The sequence below is a fragment of the Micromesistius poutassou genome (assembly GCF_964030765.1).
Source record: "Micromesistius poutassou genome assembly, chromosome: 19".
Classification (NCBI taxonomy): Eukaryota; Metazoa; Chordata; class Actinopteri; order Gadiformes; family Gadidae; genus Micromesistius; species Micromesistius poutassou.
Window position 1 is genome coordinate 4066453 of NC_140289.1, and position 23330 is coordinate 4089782.

At 45.0% G+C, this 23330-nt stretch overlaps 2 protein-coding genes across 3 annotated transcripts in view; both read right to left on the minus strand.

Annotated features, from left to right (window-relative positions):
• The window catches only part of scml4 (Scm polycomb group protein like 4), an 11408-nt gene extending 8654 nt beyond the window's left edge, over positions 1 to 2754 (minus strand). Inside the window, exon 1 of the mRNA XM_084483483.1 lies at positions 2632 to 2754. The gene's annotated coding sequence lies outside the window, so the exon portion shown is untranslated. The remainder of the gene's footprint in view (positions 1 to 2631) is intronic.
• Positions 2755 to 5608: 2854 nt separating this feature from the next.
• sec63 (SEC63 homolog, protein translocation regulator) lies at positions 5609 to 22864 on the minus strand. 2 transcript variants are annotated; one of them, XM_084483954.1, is made up of 21 exons: positions 22656 to 22864; positions 21777 to 21876; positions 19909 to 20023; positions 19694 to 19806; positions 19407 to 19468; positions 18783 to 18841; positions 18568 to 18618; positions 18190 to 18298; positions 17702 to 17796; positions 17277 to 17409; positions 16588 to 16680; positions 15951 to 16096; positions 15384 to 15531; positions 14934 to 15016; positions 14076 to 14144; positions 13339 to 13569; positions 11843 to 12004; positions 11343 to 11543; positions 9956 to 10060; positions 8904 to 9071; positions 5609 to 8110 (listed from the first exon to the last, which is right to left on the minus strand). In XM_084483954.1, exons 1-20 carry the CDS (start codon positions 22777 to 22779, stop codon positions 8934 to 8936), a joined length of 2337 nt encoding a protein of 778 aa, XP_084340080.1. In that variant the 5' UTR covers positions 22780 to 22864; the 3' UTR covers positions 5609 to 8110; positions 8904 to 8933. The 2 variants fall into 2 exon arrangements, with proteins under 2 accessions (XP_084340080.1, XP_084340079.1); XM_084483953.1 differs by having other exon boundaries at positions 5609 to 8360.
• Between the last annotated feature and the right edge of the window lie 466 nt (positions 22865 to 23330).

Consider the following 23330-nt stretch of genomic DNA (forward strand, 5'->3'; position numbering starts at 1 on the left):
AAATAAAGAATACATGAGCTGCACTCATTAATACATCAGAAGATGAATTTCAAAAACAGATTAGAGAAATGTGAGGACAAAGATTATGAATCCCTTTAGCTCTTACAACACTCATACTTTAAGGGACATTTTTGCTGTCATTGTGATGCATATCCATCCATGAATGAATGAATGAATGAACAAACAAATGAGTATGTTCTATCGGACTGGCATTTGCCTGATACCTTGTCATCGATTGAGTGATGCAAAAGGTTGCCATGGTGATTTGGTGATTTCCTCCCTAGCCGATCAAAGAACCCATCATTGTGGGTTTTAACACTCCATTACTGCCAGGGTGACCTTTGAGACCAAGCATCAGTTGGCTGCCTGACCCCTCTGCATGTGACTTCCTCCATGGAGACACAGAGCATGTCCAATAGAAACGTCCCATAGAGGTTTACCATTCAGTTGATTCTTGACAGAAGGCTAGATGCACTGGGTCAGGCATTTTCAATACAATACATTACATACAGTACCATTATTGCATTGTGAAGGGCTTGGTTTGGGAACACGACAACTGATGAGCACATAATACTCAGTATTCAATTATTAGACAATAATACGTCACCACACATAGAGACGGTGTGGTGATGGTCATGGATGGTCTGGAACCATCTGGGAGTTTGCCAGAGGAATAAATCACAGAAGCAATTATGATCTGAGATTAATCCTGATGATCCATCAGTCCTTGCCCATCACACCAGACGACATCACCCAGAGAGAGAGAGAGAAAGGCAGAGAAAGGCAGAGAGAGAGAGAGAGAGAGAGAGAGAGAGAGAGAGAGAGAAAGCGAGAGAGAGAGAGAGAGAGAGAGAGAGAGAGAGAGAGAAGAACGAGTGTACAAAAATAGATCAAATCATAGAGCATGGCAGTAACACAGCCAGGGTAAGGGGTGTGAATCCCATCGGCACCACCCATGCTAAGTATGTATTGTAGTGTAGAACACTTTTGATAAAGGCTTCCACCAAATGGCATATACATTTTGTATGATATTGCATAACTCGATTATATAAATTGTACTCATATTATTATTTTAAAGTCTCCATAAAATGAAACATTTGTATAGTAGAATTACTTAATATCCACAATATACAGAAAACAATAAATCATTTCAATATATATTTTGCACCAAAAATGTATTTGTGCTTAGTTCTGGTTAAGTGCTGTATTAAGTACTCAGGTTACATGCCTGCAAGTATTTCAGCCAATAACATCACTCTGTAACATTACATCAACGCATAGCACGTTGATTGACAGCTATCTTTGGTTTTTGAGATTCAAAAATCAATCTAACCTAGCCACCATGATGAACCCTCCCACTTTTTGAAAATAACATCACGTCCCAAACCCCTTTATGCAGGCGCCTCATGAAAGACTTTCAATAAAATCCACCTGACTTCCATTTGAAAACAACTTTAAAGACGATATTTTCGGGTGCATTTTCAAACCAACAGATTCTGTCTTAAAAACAAGGTACAAACACCAGTGTGACCACCCGATTGTTTGTGAGTAATGACCCAAACAGAGAGCTCCGTTGCTTACCTTGCAGAACAGAAGACTGGCTGCCTACACTGAGATCCATATTGTGTTGTATGCTGGCCGAGGGGCCGCTGCAGGCGTGTGCGATCGCTAATGATTAGTGATTCAAGACAAATGATTAGCAGTGATTAGCATAACTTAATGGCTGGCTCCAGGGGATGGAGCTCTGTATCTGTTTCCACTAATGCAGACGAATAGTGAAATAACAAGTAATGCTCATCCTTTGTGTCCCACCGCATCTAAACCCATACTGCACTAATCTGAACCTGTGCAAAATGATGCATAAATGTGCGCACAAAGCAAAGGCAAAAAGGCTTTTTAAATGTTGGGAGTTAAGCTGTTTGTATTTTAAGCACTGTTTATTCCCCTGTGTGTGTGTGTGTGTGTGTGTGTGTGTGTGTGTGTGTGTGTGTGTGTGTGTGTGTGTGTGTGTGTGTGTGTGTGTGTGTGTGTGTGCGTGCGTGCGCGTGTGTGTGCGTGCGCGTGCGTGCGTGCGTGCGTGTGTGTATGTGTGTGTGTGTGTGTGTGTGTGTGCGTGCGTGCGCGTGTGTGTGCGTGCGCGTGCGTGCGTGCGTGCGTGTGTGTATGTGTGTGTGTGTGTGCACACACAGAAGAACATGTAACAGGTAGCCCCTGAGCTAATTATGCAAATAAATTAAATATGCGTGTGTGTGAGTGTGTGTGTGCGTGTGTGTGTCTGTGTGTGTCTGTGTGTGTGCGTGTGGGTGTGTTCGCACACACACACGAAGGAGAGAGTGTGAGGGGGTCCAAGAAGGAGAGAGGAATTGTGGATTTTTAAATAAATGTAACAAACATTCTGAATTTATTTACAGGCAAAGGCAGGGCGTAACCATGGTAACAGACGGAGAAATTGGATCCTGCACCACAGTCATGTGACGAGGTGAGAATAAATAAACACATAAACAAAACAGTGTGCATATTAGACACTCACACACACACACACACACACACACACACACACACACTCAAATCCTCACACAGACACACACACACACACACACACACACACACACACACACACACGTTTCTTACTGTGTGAGGAGCAGGTCTGGGGGTCCGGGTTCACTGGTCTCCTGCCAACAGATCTTGACTCGGCTCCCAGCTCCACGAGACGCCAGCGCCCCCGAGCCCCATCACCATGACGACTCAGACGCAAACGCAGACGCACACCTCCGTCGAGCTGGCCAGGTAACCAGGCGATGGGGGGACTGGTGGGCTCCGGGTGGGGGTCGGCGTGCGGGGCCCTCATCTTACCCTTGCTGCTCGCCCAGGGCGTGGGACACTCATAACACTGGGGGAGAGAGAGCATACAGATTATAAATAATACATCCGTTATTATTAATAATATGAACGATATTTGACTCATAATAATACTCATATGAATAATAACTATTGTAATGCAATTAATATAAAAGCATTTGAATATTCATCTTTGTAAACTCAAAAAACTCAAGTTTACCTGTGAACTCAAGTTCACAGGTACAGCTTTAGAGTAACCCACAGCTCACCCTTCACTCAGGATTAGCTGAGCCATTAATCCTTATCTCAATATTAATCACCCTCCCCCTCGCCCCCACACATATTAATTTCAGACCTTTCACTTTTCAGATCAAAAATCTGTTATGTGCTAAAAGAGAGAGAGGGAGAGGGGGAGAGAGACGGCGATGATGGGGGCAGGGTTTTGCTATTCCTGGTGCAGGGATCATAACCATAAGTGAAGCCTAATGGGGTAGAATTCATCAATGCTTTTTGAGAGGTGAAAAAGTGTATTTTATGATAAAGTCAGCACAACATGGGCCTTGTGCATTGCCTCAAACCTCAAAAAGACAAAGACTCAACCTTCTTATCTTCTATGATGCCATATGGTCAGGTAAACCCAGGTTGAGGATGCAGAGAACAAAAGAGGCATGAAGGAATAACATAAATCAAATATTGCACTATACAATTTGTATAGTGCAATAAAAAAAGTGTTGGTTATGGTCAAGTTAATAGGTCTTTATTATGAATATATAAAAAGTCCAGATTTTTTTAATCTATCTTTAATATCAATATTAAAAAAGCCTAGACTCTATGGAGTGTAGTATAAACTCTAAGAAAAAGCAAAAGATTCAAACATTGCAATCATTCATTGATCAGATTCTAATGGGGAAGATGAAAAGAAGTAAGCAATGAAGAGGCTGAAGAAAAAGAGGCTGAATTATTTTAGGGGGGGAAATAAAGATAAGAGTGAAAGAACAAAAGATTATGATGTGATAAAAACAAACAATTAATGGAATACGGGGAACAGTTTTGAGAAAATAGTTTGATAGCCAAAACAAGTTCAGCGGCAGCACATTTTCCTTTCATTTTATGATCAGCTTTTATTGGTTTTCATGGTCAAAATAGAAAAAATATATTGTATCCAAATCAAAGAGAAAAGATAAAAGACGAAAGACTGAGAAGAAAAAAATGAGAAGAAAAAAAACACTTTGGATGAGCTTACCATCATTGCTCTTTGACTCTGGAAAAACACATCAAACACTGTCTCACAGAAAGATGAAAGAATTCAATTTTTCCACCTGAATCCATTTCTCCTTCATACACACACACAGGCCGATTTAGACAATTAAAAATGCTGCAATCGTGCATTTAGATGCAATCACATTTTCAGAGCACTTTCTGTCATGCAAACAACAGTTGTGTGACTTTCAACTTCTATGAGGACAGGAAACTGTGGTTTCCTGGTAAATCCTCTGACACATCATACAAGGTAAAGGTAATACGTCTATTTCCCATCATGCACATTCTCACACAATAAATATTCCACAATGCTTTATATATCGATTTTTGGTTGAATGATTAGTTCAACGGTTAGTTTAATGATGAGTCTTCATTTACAATGACTGAAAACTGAAATTGACCTACACTATGGGGCATTGAGCTATTTATTTTGAGTCAAAGAAGAGCAAACCATCACTCTCTGCAAACAAGGTCTCACAAAGGGTTACAATAGTGTCAAGAGCACCAGGGAGCAGAAGAGACAGGGATAGATGAAAAGAGGACGGGAAGAGGAGGTGATGGAAGAGGAGAGGATTGAGAGGAAAGAAAAGAAAAGAAAACGGGTCTCCTAGCTCACTGATCTGTGGTTGCCACTAGCCACCGGGGTGGTCCCGAGGGAGTTCCAACTCTCTTGGCTCACAGCTTTTACACCTCAGGTCAAAACACATGTTGTTTTCCACTGCATAGTGAAGTTGGATAGTAAGTCCTGTGCAACAAACGACCAGACTGTTTATGAGGCATGATTTTATTAGGAACATGATCTGTTCCTAATAAAATCTCCTTCTTTTAAATACTGCATTTCAAAACAGAGACCTTGGAGAGAGACAGACAGACAAGAGACAGAGACGGAAAGACAGAGGCAGTAAATATTTACCGTTTGTGATGATCAATGAAGGATTATTCAATTCCCATAAACATCTGGATGTCCAAACTTCTTTGCATCCTCCAGGGCATAGAAACCATCTGGTCCAAATTACACTACGTAGGGTACCACTCATAGGAGGTACCTTGCTAACCAGTGGTGCAGAATGCACGCACAGCCAGACAGTTTGTAGCTGCAGGAAACGCTCAACCTGAAATTACCTCACACTTTGGGCATGTCCTTTGTAACCCAGGTTAGGGCAAGTGAGGCTGCACTGTTGCATAGCTACTGTGGTCATTTGACAGCGTCTCCCAGGGACTCACTCCCTTCAGCCACTTTGTGGGAATGACCTGCACAGAATGTGTTATGATAGTTATATTTGACCGATCAATAATCAGTTTTTAAACGTGAACAGATAAATCGTAATAGGCATTACATGATTGATTCAATCATTTTGCTGACATCATTCTCGCAAGGAAACGACAAAAAAGGGGTTACGAATTTCTCGTGCTCACACCTACTGCCCTTTAAGTGAACCCCAGACACCCCCTCCTCCCACACTTCAAAATCTCTGTATTTAATTTCCCCTGAACGAAGACAACAGTGCAGTTCATTTAAAAGTTATTTTATTTGAAATGATTTTAAAATACAAATAATATATTTTTTTCCATTTACAATGACAGTTCCTTTGTAAACAAAAGTGGCAGAGAATCACCGGGTAGTAGTTTGTCCCAAACGGGGCCACGTAGGGTCCTTATTCTCCACCTCCTGGTCTGTCGTGTGAGGGGATGGGGGGGCGGGGGGGCGTCTCGTATTTACACCTCTCTGCAGTAATTTTCATCACACAGCGCCAACCACCGCTGATGCTACATTCTGCTGCAGAGAGATACAAATACTCAGAATGAACCCCTTTTTTATGCCGGTAATGTCACACGGTCACAGAACGGGGGTATTGTGCGCAGTGTGTCTATATGGTGCTAGTAGTCATAGTAGTACATGCACCCCGATAGTCCAAACGTTCTCTCTCTCCCACACGAACACAGCGCACTACGGCATGAAGAAATACAAAACATACTTCTGCAGTGCGGACACAGATGTGAAAGATGGGGGTTCTTCCGCAAACAGAAGTACTAGTTAATCCTAATAAGAGTCAGCAATGCTGTGCAACTTGATATTGTGTGTTTCTGCTGCTGAATCCAGTTTAACAAAAAAAGAAAAACAAACAAAAAAAAACTGTTTGGTGTATCAGCGAGTTGAATTGAGTTCGGAGTTAAACTGAAGTGAACAATGCCTGGTTGCTAAAGGAGACCTTTGGGAATTTTAACTCTGGACCATAGATTCCAATAATGTTAGGTACAAGGGACTAATGCAACCAATAATATCTGAAATTGGTTCAGCTTTGAGTGAGAACACTACAACTGTATCGGCAAAAACGCTCTGCAATGTATTCCTTTGGGGCAATAACTGTGTTAATGCAGGTCCTCTGAAAGGGCTTGGTTCTGGCACTCTGACAACAGAGAAATAAGACTTGTTTCTTCACCTTTTGATCACGGCCTGATTGTTATTGTGTCCGACAAAGTCTGAAGGAGAGGTCTCACGAGAGTCGAGTTGTTGCAGGAAGAGAAGGGTAGAAAGTAAACATGTGATTGTAATGACAATGTTTCCTGCAACGAGATTTCAGAGAGACTTCACCTTGAGCAAGTCTTGGTTGCACACAATAACAAACAGAGCGAAAGGTAAAGAAAAAAATGGATCCTTTTCATAACATTTGAATATAATCTGAGCATGTCAGTGTCAAAAACCAGCAATTAAAAAAAAAATACATAAAAGTATGCAAAGGATTACATTGTAGCACGTTTTTACAGCAGATTACAGATGCAGCGTTCTTGCTCAATGCTGGCCCAGTTCAACACATTGTGGTGAGCATTAGTACCAATACCTAAAATGTCTGGAAAATAGGGTCCAGGTTGAAAAACCCCCAAGTTCTCCTTTGACCCTGATGGAAGATTAGGCTCAGCCTTTGACGAATACTAGGAATGTGGGCAAACCGCCCAGGTGACCTAACAGTTGTCCAGTGACAAGAACAGAAGACAAGATTCTAAATGAAAGTCAATGTGCTGAGTATTGAGTAGAGTGAGTAGAGTGACTTGATACGGTAACATTTCACAAACCCTGTTTGAACCCAAAAAGAAAACAAATACAGACACTTATTAGCATTAGCTGCTATGTTTGCCAAGAATATATGAGAAACACTTATAGAAATATTGTTGTCTTTTTACTGAAAGCTACAAAAAAGATTGGAAAAAAAAAAGAGACAAAAACAGACAAAACAATAAACAATTGCTCTCCCAAAAAAAAACCATTGGTGCATAGCATCCAAGAAGTGTCTATAATATTGTGGTATACGGTAGGATTCATAAGGCCGTTTTGGACAATGAGAATACACTGGAATGTGCTACGACTTAAAAAAAAAAAAAATAAAACAGAAAAAAAAATAAAACAGGAAAGCAAAAGACACTTCTCCGAAACGAGCAGTCGGTATAATCAAATACAAACGGGTTCCTCCCGTACACCCCGAAGCCCCTAGAGGGTCTCCGAACTACGGTGGCGTTCGGAGACGCCCGGTGTAGCGCACGGACAACAAGGTACAACAAAGTATACCACGAGTAGCGACACGGCCAAACTCAAACACTGATGGCCTCAGACCCGCCCTGCGGCCGTCGTCCTCCGCCGGGCTCCCGGTCACTTCATCCGTCTGGCGGGATTTGAAATTTTTATTTTTTTTTTTTCAATTTATTTGAGCTTTTTATTTTTTTTTTCCAAATACAAATAAAAAGGGGAAGTAGTGTTTGCGGAGCGGGCCGGCGCCGGAGCAGCAGATTGGAACGCCGCCATCTTGGCTCTCCGCTGGAGAAGGGGACATGGAGGTTGGCCCCGGTGGGGGGGGGGGGGGGGGGTCTGACTCTGGTCTCTGGGGACCCGGGCGGGGGGGTGGTGGGGCTCACCATGGGCAGCGGTGAGAGGAGGTTGTACGTGGGCAGGGGGAGTCGGTGGAACTTGACGGGGGGTGGAGGGGGGGGACGGGACGTGTTGTGTCGTGTGATGCTGCAGCTATAGGAGGCAATCACGAGCGAGAGGGGGAAACAAAAAAAAAAAGGAAGTGAATGACTTCAACGTGGTGGAGCCCAACGTGGTTTGTTTATTTCATTTTTTTTTGTCAAAACGCAGTTTCTCCTTTTACATCCTTCGCTCGCTCCACTCTTGAAATGACTCCCCACCCCCCCACCCCCCCCAAAATAAAATGAAAACTAGTTGCCCAGATAATAGGTCCTCCAGTCCACAGTGTGTCAAACTGTCATACCTGTACAAATTGTCACACACACACACACACACACACACACACACACACACACACACACACACACACACACACACACACACACACACACACACACACACACACACACACACACACACACACACACACACACACACACACACACACACACACACACGTCAATATTCACATATCTCCGTTGGCAACGGAAATTGGCTGAACGAGTCTCTCGGAGGTCTCAGTTAGAAAGCGGGTATGCGAGTGGGATTGTTGGTGGGGGAGGAGTGGGGGGGGACGTCACAGTCTATGACACTGCATGTGTGTGTGTGCGTGCGTTTGGAAGGGAAGGGGCGGACTGAGTGTTTCAACTATCCGTGGGCGTGGCGATGTCACAGCTCTCCAGAACCCGCCGCTCTCGACTGCTGTAGTGGGGGCAGGGGGTGGAAGCCAACTGTGTGTGTGTGTGTGTGTTCATGTTTGTGTTGATGCGTGCGTGTGTGTGTGTGAGTGTGCGTAGGCATGTGTATGTGTTGGTGTGTGTGCATGGGTGGGTGGGTGTGCACGCACATGTTTGTGTGTACAAAGGGCGGCGCGCGTTCAGTCGTTGTCCTCGTCGTCGTCCTCGCTCTCCTCGATGCCGTCGCTGTCCTCCTGCTCCTCGTCCTCCTCCTCCGTCTCCGGGATGTCCCACTGGGGGTGGTTGTCCAGCACCGCCTTGGCCTCGTGGACCTCCAGCTGAGCGGGGCCGGCGGGGACGGCGGGGGGGGGGAACAGACACACGGAGGTCAGGCACCCGATCTTCCAGTTTCTTCCCATTTTAGATTACAGTTTACATTTGACTTTTAGGGGATTTTGCTGACGCTTTTATCCAAAGTGCGCACGTCATTCACACGTTCACACGCCGCCGACGGCGGAGTCGACCGCGCAGGGCGACGGGCCAGCTCGTCAGGCGCAGTGAGGGTGAGGTGCCTCGCTCAGGGACACCTCGACACTCGAGCTAGGAGAAGCCGGGGATCGACCTAGCAACCTTAACTGTTGGCTGTTAACCTTCCGGTCAACAGCCAACCCGCGCTACCTCCCTACTGCTGCCCCGACGACTCTACGACTCCAATGAGTTCATGGTTAGGACATGCAAACGCGAAGAGATGCAGCGACGTTCAATGTGGTGGTTTGCCGATTACTGAGGGAACCGTGTGTGTGACCACTGCTTGGGCGGACCGCCGGTCGGTCGGTCCGAGAAGCAAAAGCACACTCGGCCATTCAAATCTGATTCTGGACCTAATTCCATCTCTGAACCCACATGCAGTCAAGCAGACCGGTCAAGAAGAGGAAACAGGACTGCCCCCTAGTGGTAGGCCAGACCACATACATCCCCAGCAAACGCTCAGAACCTGCGTTCATGTTGTTACTCGGCTCCCATCGTATGCTACATTGTAACAGGCTTGTTAATGAATGAGACATTAGTTTCCGTCGGAAAGCCCCTTGGGATGCGCACGGCTGCACGAGCAAGAGCCAATTTCTCTGGGGCGATTACACCCTAATCTGCAGTACTCCCCTCTTTTAATTACACATGCATGCTCCAGAGACACAGCCACAAATGCACACAGACACACACTTACCTTGAGAGGTTTGATCTGGTCCAATCCCAGGTAGGAGTCGGAACGCAGGATGACAGAATATTGGTAGTTGCCTGTTTTTGATGGGGCTGGAAACTTCAATTCCACCTGTGGACACACGCCCAAAGAAAACACATAATTGAATACATCAATAGGTTTGCGATCACCCCTAAACAAATGGCTATAGAGTCGATCAAAGTCGGAATAATAGGAATCAAAAGGCAGAGCGAGTCGAAGAGGCAGCCGAACCTCCAAAGACCACGAGTGTAAACACCATCAGCGGTTTGAATTATGCGCAAATTAAAGATTAATAATCAACCGTGACTTATCATACCCAATTATCTCGCCGCAGCACGGGGCGGTTGGGAAAGCAAACGCAAATGTGTCGGGCAATTAATGATTTGAATAACCCAACAGCCAGCACGATGCCGCCGACGAGGGAGTCCAAATGGTAAATATTAGACAAGCATTAACTACACTTGTGATTAACATGTCGGGTAATTACACGGCACGAGCATCTAATCATCAGCCGCGCTGGTGACAGGCTGAGCCGGGGGAGAATGAGCTGTGCAGCAGACAACAGAACAGCCGTGTGGTGGGTTGGTGGTGGGGGGTGGGGGGGGGGGGGGGGGAGGTTATTCCAAACAGACACGCCTCCGGCCACACAACATGCAATCATACACACGAGGAGAATACACACAGCCACACAACAAACTCACTCTGCCCTCAGAGTAGATCTGTCTAACCAGAGCCCCAAACTACATCCGTCTAACCTGCCCCTCAAAACTAGATCTTTCACACAAACCCTCAAACTAGACCTGTCTAACCAGACCCCGAAACAAGATCTGTATCATCAACCTTTCACTTTGCTCTCAGACAAGATTAGTCTCTCTCTTCTCTCTGAACCACCCCTCTCTCAGTCAGAGCAGTCAAACAACAACAGCAGCAGCAGCAGCAGCAGCAGCAGCAGCAGCAGGTGGAAGTGTTAACTGTTAAAGGAACAGAGTAACTGGTAACTGATGACGGGGGCCATTTAGCGGGGGGAGGGGCGGCTGTCAAAGCATCAAAGACGAGGTCATGTCAGTCACGTAAACCCCATTTAGCGCTTACCCCACCGCCAACCCTTCATTGTTCTTTAAAATAGCAGGATCAGAGGGCAAAGCACTCACACACACACACACAGGGGATGATAACACCTGCACAGAGCAGTTGCCTAGCAACTGAGTGTGTGTGTGCGTGTCTGTGTATTTGCGGCTGAGAAAACACACACACACACACACACACACACACACACACACACACACACACACACACACACACACACACACACACACACACACACACACACACACACACACACACACACACACACACACACACACACACACACCTCCTCTGTGTCTTTGAGCGTGCACACGTGGTAGGGCATGGAGACGAGCGCCTGGTCGCGGCGGTCGGCGATGTACAGCCACCACCACTCCTGCTTCTCGTCGGGGTAGTAGAGGCTGTACACCGGGTGGGTGACCTTGGACTTGGTCTCCAGCAGGGCCCGCTCCCGCCGCTGGATGCTCTGCTGCAGAGCCTCCCACTCCTGCAGAGGGGAGAGGAGAGAAGCATGGGTGGTTATGACGCCGGCCGCTCCATAGTCTCGTCTGCCATCAATCAGGCTGGAAGCATTGAAAGAGGGCAGCTGATTTAATGTGGACGGTCTAAAGGGTGTTCGCTGCAAGTCAGGTCTCTGGTTCACTTGATACAGACAACAGAGTATGATTAGCATCATACTCCACTGCTGAAGTTACATTGCACTTTGTCCTTAACCTTAATCCTTTTATATGACCCAGCACTAACACACACTAAAACACACACACAAAAGACAGAGTGAACTTTGACCTCCTCGTCGTCGCCGGCGATCTCGTCCACCTCCGTGTCGCTCTGCTTGTCGCTCTCTTCGTCCCGCTCGCTGGGGGAGTCCTTATTGGCCTCGGCCTCGTCAGACTCGCTGCCCTTGTCTGAGCCCTCCTCCTCCTCCTCCTTGGGGACCGCCACGGCATCCTGGAGGGGAGGGGATAACGAAGAGAAGAGGTCAGAGAGAGCCTTTGCATATAAACGGTGCAGAATGGTGTTCATACCAGCAGTTTGTTCATGTATCTGAATCAAATGTACGCAACCCCTTTAATGCCTGATTTTGAATAAATGTTATACTTTGCTCTTATTGTTGTTATGGATTGTGTTGGTTTAGTGTGGTATGGGGTGATGCAAAGCCCATTGAGCATAGCCGGACATCGCTAAACCAATTTGCCAATGCATATCAGTGTGGAACCTCTCGTTTCATTTTCGATTTCCATGGGGGCGTTTTCAACAGGCTCAGCCAAAACGCCTCTGGATGCATTTGGATAGACTGACAACTAATAAAGTGCGAAATGCGTGACATACCGCCGTAGGGCCAGTTGATAAATCTAACCACAACCTGTCAGAAGTACGGCAGACACATCTTTCTTATAAACAAAAGCCTTAAGCACTGTTTGTTATGCCTTCAAATTTGTTTAATACGGTTGTGATAGCCTATTCAACAGACCGTTCACTATGAGCGGCAGCCATGTGGGTTGTTTACAAAAATGACACACACATCTGTAAAGTCATCATATGAACCCCCGCCCCATATAAGATAGTGTGGTATAGTGATAGTGTGAGACGGCTGTGATTGTCCAGGCCTTTCCAGGCCTGCTGGAAATCTGTCTGCCAGAGCAAATAAAACATGAGCTAGCAGAAAGTTTGCGTAGGTTTCAATAGAAACAGTGCATGAGATGGCAGATATGTCAGTAGACAGTGCCGTCTGGTCAATGCGCACATTGAATAACCACGACACTTGTGCGACACGACAGACTTCCCAGAGTCAAAGCAGACTGTCAGCAAGAACAGTCTGGGTAGAGCCCTCTGAGAGAGGGCCGTCACAGTAGGGCTACCGTGCATACTCCTCTCGTCACATGGACCGGTGCACACTTGAGCGCTCACCGGTGCAGATGAGTCATCAGCAAGCGGAGTGTACAAGGCATGAATGCTGCTGCTGCTGCTGCTGCGCCCCCCCCCGGCCCCCATAGTGAGAGGGGTCTGGCAGCTCTGTGAAGCGGTGCAGGGGACACTTTCCTGGCATGGTTCAGAGTCACTTACAAGAGAAGGGTCACTACAAAAATGGATTCTGAGTGATCGCCCTCGTCCTTTGACGATCAATTAGTTTCAGATTATTCATGACCCTTGACCTTTCCTAGACTAAGTGATTTAGCGACTAAGCAGAAAATGAATAGAGAAATTGAGTCATCGATCGCAAGTTGCAGCCCAGATAGAGTGGATGGTGTGTAGACGAGAGGCGCGCGGGGGGGGGTACTTACGCCTCCTGCAACGTTGCCATTGGCCTGCTTGGTTTTTGAGGATGCGGGGGTGGTGGTGGCAGCGGCGGCAACCGCGGCAACGGCTGCGGCAGCGGCAGCAGCAGCGACGGTGGCAGCGGCCGCAGGGGCTTTCTTCTTGGTGAGCTTCTTCTTCTTGGACTTGGCCGTCTTCTTGGTGGCTTTGCTCTTGTTGTTCTGCCAGACTTTGGTCTTGGCTTTTATGGCGTCGGCCTGCAGGGAGACATGACACATGTCAGGCAGGGAGGGAATCTGTAGAAGTCTCGGTTCAATACATGAGGGCCGCGAATCTCAGGATCTCGATGTTCTCCAAGGTTCACTTGGCGCTAAGAAAAGGGTGCTATGGCAAATAATGGCATGAAAGCAAAGTGAAGTGTGTACAAGAATGAGAAGTTTTCATATTTGATAAAGTTATTTCAACTGATTGGAATAATGTAAACACACAAAAGGCAAATCCAAGACAAAATAAAATAAATACTATTTCTGGAAGTTCGGATTCGGTAGAAGGTTCGTAGAAGATAAGAATTTGCGATTCTTACGTGAATCCATTTTTTAACACACATTCACAATCAAAGGCATCATCTACAAATGAAATGCTTTTCCTGAGCAAGGAAGGCTTTGGGGGTTCATAAGTGTCATCTGTGTGCGAGTGTCAGTAGAAGTTTGGGTGGGGTACAATGTGGTCCCCATTATGGGTGGTTGTGTCAGCGTGGACCTACCCCTTCCTCTGTGTTGGCCCCTTCCTCCCCAGGACAGGCACTGCCGTCCTGCTCCTTCTCAAATACCTCCTGCAGAAACACAAATCACAATGTAGAAACGTTCACAATAGAGTCAAATTAATACATAGACAGGCACATTAAAAAGGACAATACTGAGTCAATAAGTGGATCAACATAAACAATGCAGATGCTTGCATATAACTTTGCAACATCATACGGTTAAAGCTGGGGTAGAGAATGTATTTTACTCCTACGTGTTTATTTTGTCCTACGTGTTAAAATTATATTTGCATGCCAACATTAATCAATAAATCAAATGATTGGACGAATTAACAAAACATCAGGTATCAGTGGCTGTCGCAGGCCTGTAATAAGCCTGTTGGCTGGCCTAGCTGTGTCTACATACCTACCTACTTGCGCACACTCTGCCCTTGCACTCATTGCACATGACTGTCTTCCACAGGGCTAGGCAGACCAATTGCTAAAGCTAGCAAACTAGTCACATTGTGTGGGGGGTATGTCTTTGGATTGAGGGGTGATATTTTTTCATTTGGATACTTTCAAAATTGAGTTTACCTGGTTTCTCCTAATTGCCATCCTTTAAGAAATCCTATCATGCTCTGTGACACATAGCATGTGCTAATCTTTGGTCTAATAGGTGATGGTGGATTTTATTGTTGATGTTCCCTTCAACTGGTCACCAGATTGTCAAGTGCAGTCCAGAAGTGCCATCTGGTGTTCAACAGTAAAACTACATACTGTGGTGCGGTTCATTATGGATAAGACCACTTTTGTCCACATTTGTGGCCTGCAAGCATCCAAGTTTAATCAGTATCCCACCAAATGAACACGTCTTACCGCCATTCTTTTCCTGGTAAGGGTGACGGTAACTGTCACGATGGAGCCTGCTGTGATATTATTGCTGTCTTCATCGTCGAGAACTACAAACAGGAGGGAGAGTACAACAGTGTGAGGAGTGTAAATATTCACATATCTCCCAATACATATCACTGAATTATGCATTAGTATTACTTTTAAAGCAATTTCATCCACTTTCAAACCCTTTTAGTGGAAAATACTACCATTGTCAGCAGCACAACTGTCAAAAGTCTGACTCATATTTCCATTTGAATAAGCCATTACCATTCATAAAAGGCAAAAAAGAAAAAAACCATGGTGATTGATTGGCAATCCGGCTGTAGCAATTTACAAAGGACACTACATTTAGCTGAACTGTTCCTGAGGCCACTAAACTATCACCTGAGGCTGGCTGAATAATAATTCTCTCTCTCTCTCTCTCTCTCTGACCTTGTAGTTTGGTTTCCATGGCGATGTGAGGGAAGCTCCCCAGCACGGAGATGACCTCGTCGTACTTCTCCTCGCCCAGGAAGCGCAGCATGCTGCGTCTCTCCGAGTCCTTCAGACTCACCAGGTCCTGCAGGCTCCGCACCTTGTACTGCAGCGCACAGGGGGGACACGGGGCTCGTACGTCGCAATGCATCATGGGATTTAGCGTTGGCCATATTGAGAGGACTCAAGACAGAAGTAATACTTGTAAAATCCTAAATTGAGGTAAAATACCGCTGACCAAGGCTATTGAAAACCTGTCTCTCAATGCGCAACACTGTATGTATTGATTAATTACTGACTTTGACCAAAAAAAACATCACTACCAACATAAAGACCAACACAACCGATGCGGCTTTGCTTCCAGAATGGCGGCGGCCATTGCGATGGGATGTCACGATGTAAGAGCCCTAACGAAACTAATACCGTACAAATAACAGAGTGGAATATTTTAATTTCATCCCGTTCCTTATGGATCACTCATAAGCATGATACTATAAGAATATACAACATAAGTGCCAATCCAACCTTCTTTGAGACGCAGTAGCGGAGGTGCTCCTCCTCAAAGTGAGGCAGCTGGAGGAGCGGGGACTTGGTCTCCTGCAGGCCCTGCACGATCATCTGGGTCAGCTTCATGCAGTTCTCTATGGACACCAGCCGGGGAGCATGGAAGCCTGCACACAACCACACACATTCAGAGCTACCCCATACTAATAGAAGCTAAAAGGGTTTGTGAACCCAAAAACGTATTTGTTTAAAACGTGGTAATAAGTCCTATATGATCGTTTGACATAGTTATCTAGATCGAGGTGTGTGTGGACGTGTGGAGCGCCGTCTAGACAGTGGTTGATGTTCATGCCGGCATTAGAGAGAGGGTGAAGTTTCTCTGACACCTATGGTATAACACCAGAGTGTGTGTGTGTTTTGAGTTTCTGTGTTTACATGCTCCTCTCCTCGGTCAGATTTAAATGTTTATAGATCTTGAAATCATTGACCACCATACATAATCATTTTTGTACGATCATTTCATTTGAGGACAACCCTTTCAACAGGGTTTGAATTTCAGTGTGTGTGTGTGTGTGTGTGTGTGTGTGTGTGTGTGTGTGTGTGTGTGTGTGTGTGTGTGTGTGTGTGTGTGTGTGTGTGTGTGTGTGTGTGTGTGTACCTCCTCTGCTGTTGGCCATCATTGTGAGTTGGCATCCCACATTGACCATCTCCTGGAGCAGAGCGGGGCTCTTCCGCACCGCAAACCTCTGGTCTGTGAAGGGACGAGTGCCACACAATACAAACACTGTCAGCGCCTCAGGTCCAGACTGAGTCTCAGAGCAAGTCAAATCCAAAATGTGATCCATTTAACACATGAATCTAGTACCCAAGGATAAAGACAATATACACCACTCACCGGGTGTAATCGCCCATGTGAGCAAAAAATCCTAAATACAACAGACCATTGCTGCTGTTTTGTTTCAGGTTGCTGCTCCACATAAAATCCCATTGTAATAACAATATACCAGTTAAAAAGACTAGAAATGAATAGAAATCATGAAACACATAAATTCTTGCATCATCACTGTATTGGGAGCGTCTCGCTAGATCACACATCATCATGCTGCGCTATCACACTACCAACAAATCCAATGTAAGAAAGCTATTGCGATATCCGAGTTAAAAGGGGAAACAACACCCCTGACCCCGCCTATACAAAATGCAGGTGCGCAGGTGTGTTGTGATCAGCGGGTGATTGGGCCATCATATCCACCAATAAGAAGACATCATCGTCTAACAAGCCACTCTACAGGTTGGTTGGATCTCCTGTATAACAGATTGTGTTTTTGGGGGATTTGGGGTACCCACCCTCTTCCAGGTCCTCGGAGATGTCCATGCGTGACAGGTGTGCCAGGACCAGTACCCTGGCCTTCAGGCTGTAGGGGTAGCAGAACGGGGGCTCCTTCTTCTTCACGTTGATGTTCCCCAGGTCCCGGATCAGCTGTCACACAAACAAGCCACGGACTGTTTGACAGTATTTCATCCAATTACATGGCTCTATTGTCAACTGTAACATAGTATGGTGATGGACCGATAGCTTGGTTTTTGACGGATTCAAATATCAAGGTGAAAAGAAAAAGAGCTAAAGAGCTATATCCCACTCCAACCTCTGTTTTATTCAAATGCCTAACGAATAGAAAAAAAATCTGACTTCTGTTGAATGGGGCCTTTTAAAAACCTTGAGATTATACATGTATTTCTTATGCGGTGTCATGCGTGTGGCCAGCACATACCTGGGGCACCTCGATGTTGTCCGTCGGTCGTATGGTGGCTTCCTTATTGCTGCGAGGGTCGAACTCAAACGCTGCCGTTAACACCATGGCTAACCCTAAAGTGAGCAGAGGACACCCAGGGGTTGAAACACAGGCACTTTTGAGAAGATTCAGGGGAAAAAACATGAGTATGAGTGCATTCGATGGACGTTTGTGAGGATTTGAAAGTATACAGAATGATAGCATATAAGAATCACGATTCTTACGTGAATCGATTTTCTTTCACCACCCCTATTTTAAAGTGGACAGGACTTTATGTATACAAGTGATGTAGAGCATTCAACTCATTGTCACGGCTCATCCTCCCCAATTTCACTCATGGTCATAACGTCCATCACCTTGAATAACCTCATCTGAAGGCCATGGATTGATGCATGATTGTGCAAGTTTAGCTGGGAGATTGACCACCACAGAAAGAGACACAGTTGTTGGTGAGAGGCGAGACTCACGCTTCATGTTCATGTTGGGGGTCTTGTACATAAAGTGCATGAAGAGCTGCGTGGTGTTGATGAGGATCTGGTCACCGCTGTAACGGATGGAACGGTACCACCAAGTGCCCTAGAGAGAGAGAGAGAGAGAGAGAGAGAGAGAGAGAGAGAGAGAGAGAGAGAGAGAGAGAGAGAGAGAGAGAGAGAGAGAGAGAGAGAGAGAGAGAGAGAGAGAGAGAGAGAGAGAGAGAGAGAGAGAGAGAGAGAGAGAGAGAGAGAGAGAGAGAGAGAGAGAGAGAGAGTCAGAAACATGCAGCCTCACCTGACACGAGGACCCACCTGAACAAGATCTGTGTGACTGGATACATGTCACAACGATATTGTTTTATAAACACTCACCACGACAACGGGAAGGATGACCATGAAGGCTAGTCCGTAAACCAAGAGCACCTAGGATCAAACAGTGGAATGTTAACGATACGAGAGAGAAATCAGTTTTAATAATATATAAATATATTTATAGAGTCTTCTTTTAGGACACAATTCAAATAATTAACTAGGGAAGACCACTATTATTAAGCTATAGATGTATACGAATATCAACATAGAATTACCAGCATAGAGTTCTTTTGGTCCACAATCCATGCAGGCAGGGCGATGCCGAAATTGGTGGCTGGAAACGAACACAGGAAAATAATCAAATGAAGTACAGGACCAATTAAAATAATTATATTATAATAATATAAAAAAGGGCAACTTTTTAATTGTGCAGCCCGGAAATGAGATGCTAATTTCATATAGTTAGATAATGAGGCCTGGGCTCTGAGGTCTTTTCTGTTCCAGCTGCTGAACTGCCTGCTGTCAAACAGTGTTAATAAAAACCCTGAGCTAATGTAATTGATTAACGTTTTACTCTGCAAATAACCAACATAGATTATGTGACTTTATTCAATGCCACTGCTACCTACTGTGAGCATAATAACATTCTAATTATTTATACATTTTCATCCCAGGGAAATTAAGTTGTAACATGGTGAGATTGCTTATGAGATTATATAAATAATATTTACATTCAATAAATATCAGCATATCAATTCTAATTATGAATGTAATATAGCATATATCATTTGCATTCATTAACATTTAGGGAATTTGGCAGGCACTTTTATCCAAAGCGACTTACAACCATTCATACACACATTCACACTTCGACAAGGTGCAGTGGGGTGCAGACATACCTCTTGGGCCATCTGGGTCGCCGTACAATTCCCAGTTCTTCTTCGTCTGTTCATTGGTCAGGCTGTGTTGGGAGGAGACGGCAAAGAGAAGAAAGATAGAAATACATGAACGAAAGGCGTAGACGGATGTATACGGTATCTACCGTTAACCCCAACGTTTTGCAGTTTCCATGTAGGGATCCGTAAGCACAAAGCCTAAGGAAGCCTTACCCATACCTGCTCATTGACAGCATGTATCTAACTTTTTTTGTACAGACTACAGAGTAAAACAGAGTAGACAGACGTACGCTGCGTAGGCCTTTGTGATCATCATGAAAGCCGCCTCGTCGCCACCCTTGTCAGGGTGAAACTTCTTTGACAGGAGATGGTACTGTTTCTTGATCTCTGACGTCGTCGCACCCTGGACACATGGCATTAGAAAGAGGCTGATGTCATCAACTGCTGATCTTGGGGGGTGGGGGGGGGGGGTTAGAGAGGTGTGTGTGTGTGCATGCGTGCTTACCGGGTCCAGGTGGAGGACTTCATATGGATTGTACTCCTGGTACTCTCTGTCTAGCTTGGACACTTTGTAGGCTAGGAGCAGAAACACAGCCCAGCCAAATAACAAGGCGGCTTTTCTGCAAACGTCAAAGACAGAAAAAAAAGAAAACCACAGTGTCATTATGTACAAAGATCAATCAAGGTTATATGAATTATCAAACGTATTTATGAATAAATAAATGCACAAGACAAGCATAACTAAACAGTCTTTCAGACAAGCCTCAAGCTTGTCTTTGAATCTGGATGCATAATTCAGTCAGACAGTAATAACCCAAGAAAGGGGAGAGTAGATTAACAATACCGTTGACGGTGATGTGGTTTTATATTTAACTTGGATGCTTCGAGTCTCAAGGCAAAGCTCTGCGGGACGAATCTACAGCATCTGTTGCCATGACACCCACGTCCTCACCAGAACCTTGTGCGAGGCTGAGCCAGCAAAACGATCTGAGGTCAGTTTAACCATCCCGATGGGACCTTGATTGCCACATTTAAAAGGCTGAGTAAACCACAGAATCACTTTTAGCCCTTGAAACCTGTTCCATTGGGGTCTGACAAAATTGTATAGGGTTGTTGAACAGGGTTTCTCTTTTAAACAAATGAGCATACCCTAGCTCTATCCAGTGTGAGAGGAGCGTTTTTAAAACATTTGACCATGCCCCTCACGTTTGATCCTGTGGAACCCAAAGCGTTTATATTTCTAAAACCTTTAAGACTGCTGGACCAGCTCAGATCGTAGGCGGATGTTCTGCTCCTTTAACGGGGGTTAACCTACCCTCAACAGGGAAAAGATTGTTATGAAAGATGACTGAATTAAGAATTTCAAAAACTGATCGACTTTCGATTTTAATACACTTTCCAGTTCCTTATTCCTCAAAAGCGTTATGGGTCCCCCTTTTCAGGTGGCCTGAACTGGAAAATAGGAACAGATTTACCCCCCGACAAAATAAAAGATGTGACAAGTGGTGGTGAAGGGAAGGAACGCAAAGGTCAGAGGGAGCCAGGTGATGAGCGGGGGAGGAAGAGAGACTGCCAGAACACAAATCGCTTCAAGCCCGGAGGCAAGTTGTTTGAGTTGAGTAGGTGTGCGTGTGTTGGTTGGACGTCATTGGGAGGTTGAGTCAGTGAACACCACACTAGCGATAACACAAATGTTCCAAATCACTGCACGGTGCTTATCTAAACTGTACACACTCGGAATACAAACACACGATAGCATAAACTGGGGCACATATTCGTACAAATCCGAATATGTGTATACACATCCACCGCCATTGCAATCTCCTCGACACGACATTAAGCACACTCTGGCCCTGACTGACCCTGCGTAAGTGGTGTACCATCAAGTAGTGGTCAAATAGGCTGCAGAGCTGCTGATATTTACAATGAGATTACAAGCAACTTAAAAAAATGAAATTAAAGTTTAGCTAGTAAACAACATTATAATACAACAAAGGACAAAAGTTGTGAATTACCAGGATTCAACTCCAGTCATTAAACATTTATCTTTTTAGAAGATGAAAGATTGTCATGGCTTCTTTCAAAGATAAATTCTGGTGATATTGTTTCGGTAGATATCCATGTTACATAGGACATAAACAAATCCCAATTTCAAAGACATTCTATGTAGGGCGATCCTAGATTAGGATCAATCATCATTTGATCAGCATTGCATCATTGTGGTTACACCCAAATGTGGATCTTCGGCCGCAGAGTTACGAAGATAATGCTATGCGGCTGTATTTTGTATCTGACTGACAAGGACCCCTTCGACCTGCTACTGTGAAAAGTGTTTGATAACCCTACCACTGTAAGTTTAAGAGAGGAACTTACTTTAACGTCGGGACAATGCTCTGCTGTGATTTCATCAACCTCAGGCGGTACCATAGACACCTGCCATGAACCCTCCTCAGGCTCTTCAGACGCAGTTGCTCTGGGGGAGGTGGGGGGGAAGGCAATAAGTAAGGGTCAACGTGAAAGTTACGGTCATGACATGGCTTGAAAGCGGGTGAAGATATCCAACCTCCAAGTCACGAAAGTGTCGTGCATGAAGGCACAGAGATCGGTATATGCATATGTATCCATCACACCAAACGTGCATAGCCATAGACTGACATAGCCAACAGACTGACATGCCTAATCCTTACTAGCATATATATTTACATACAACTAAGAAAAGCAACACCTGCCTGCACGTTGATATTACAGGCTAGACAAATGCAAATGAGACGTTTGACTGTTAATCAAGATCTAGATAAGCCTAAACTGCACATACAGCTTTAAGTTGATAAACCACTGACGAGTAGTGAATCAGTGAATTATTACAGGGGGTTGGGGCGGTTCGACCAAATAGACGATGTTAAGACCAAATGACTAAAAACCCTCCTCATATTTTCTTTGACTGAACTTACAAGCTGGCACTCTGCACTGAGGTATGGATACAACACGCTAAGGTGGAGTTCACCAGTGATGTTAGAAAGCTACTACTGACCCATGTCGGCTTACTGCAGCTAGAGGCTACACTGCTAAGATGCAGTACGTATTCACACCAATACACATGATGCCTTACATCGCATTCGAGCCAGACCCATTTGTTTAGCAGACAATAGAGCTAAATAGTACACGTTTATGGGTTACAAGATGCTACCTTAACAGTTGTCACCAGATGGGCAACCACAGTTCGCTAGCACTAAGCCAGACATCAGGCCTTACCAGCATTCTGGTCTCTGGGCCAGAGGTAATATGTGGCTGGGATCACAATAAGTCCAACGAAGGACGTTAGGAAGTAGAAAAACGTGTTGCCGCTGTCATCATACTGGAACTGTTGCCCGGCCATTTCTTAGCGGCGCTGGGGTACTCCTTCTTCTCCACCGCTGAGCTTTCCCTACCGAGCCCAATATGTATGACTTGACAGACCGTCAGCCAAGCCGCTAACATTTAGCACAAACAGCAGCGATCGGTGTACGTGGTTTACGCCTGCGCAATGTGGTCCCTGTTCTTCTTCGGGGAATATTGAAAAGAAAAAGCAGTCACTGCCACCTAAAGGTAAACAAATGCAGTAGCCATAGTTCAAGTCATTTAAAGGTAATTTTCAGGATTCATACTTTCATGTTTTTTGTTATGTTTTTATTTTCACCAACAATTGACTGAGGTGCCAGCCAGTTGAATGATTTGGGTTTATGATCAGGTTCGTATGCATTGTCTAGTTGGAACATGAACTCTGAAGACCAACCAATTCTATCGATCAATCATTAAAAGCTCAATTTTGTTCAAATAAATATATGGCGAGTGTCATATAATACGTATTAATACATCACTTATATAGCTCAAAATCTTTAACTATGACACACGGAAAGTGCATTCCAAAGTCTTATTTGCAGGTACGTG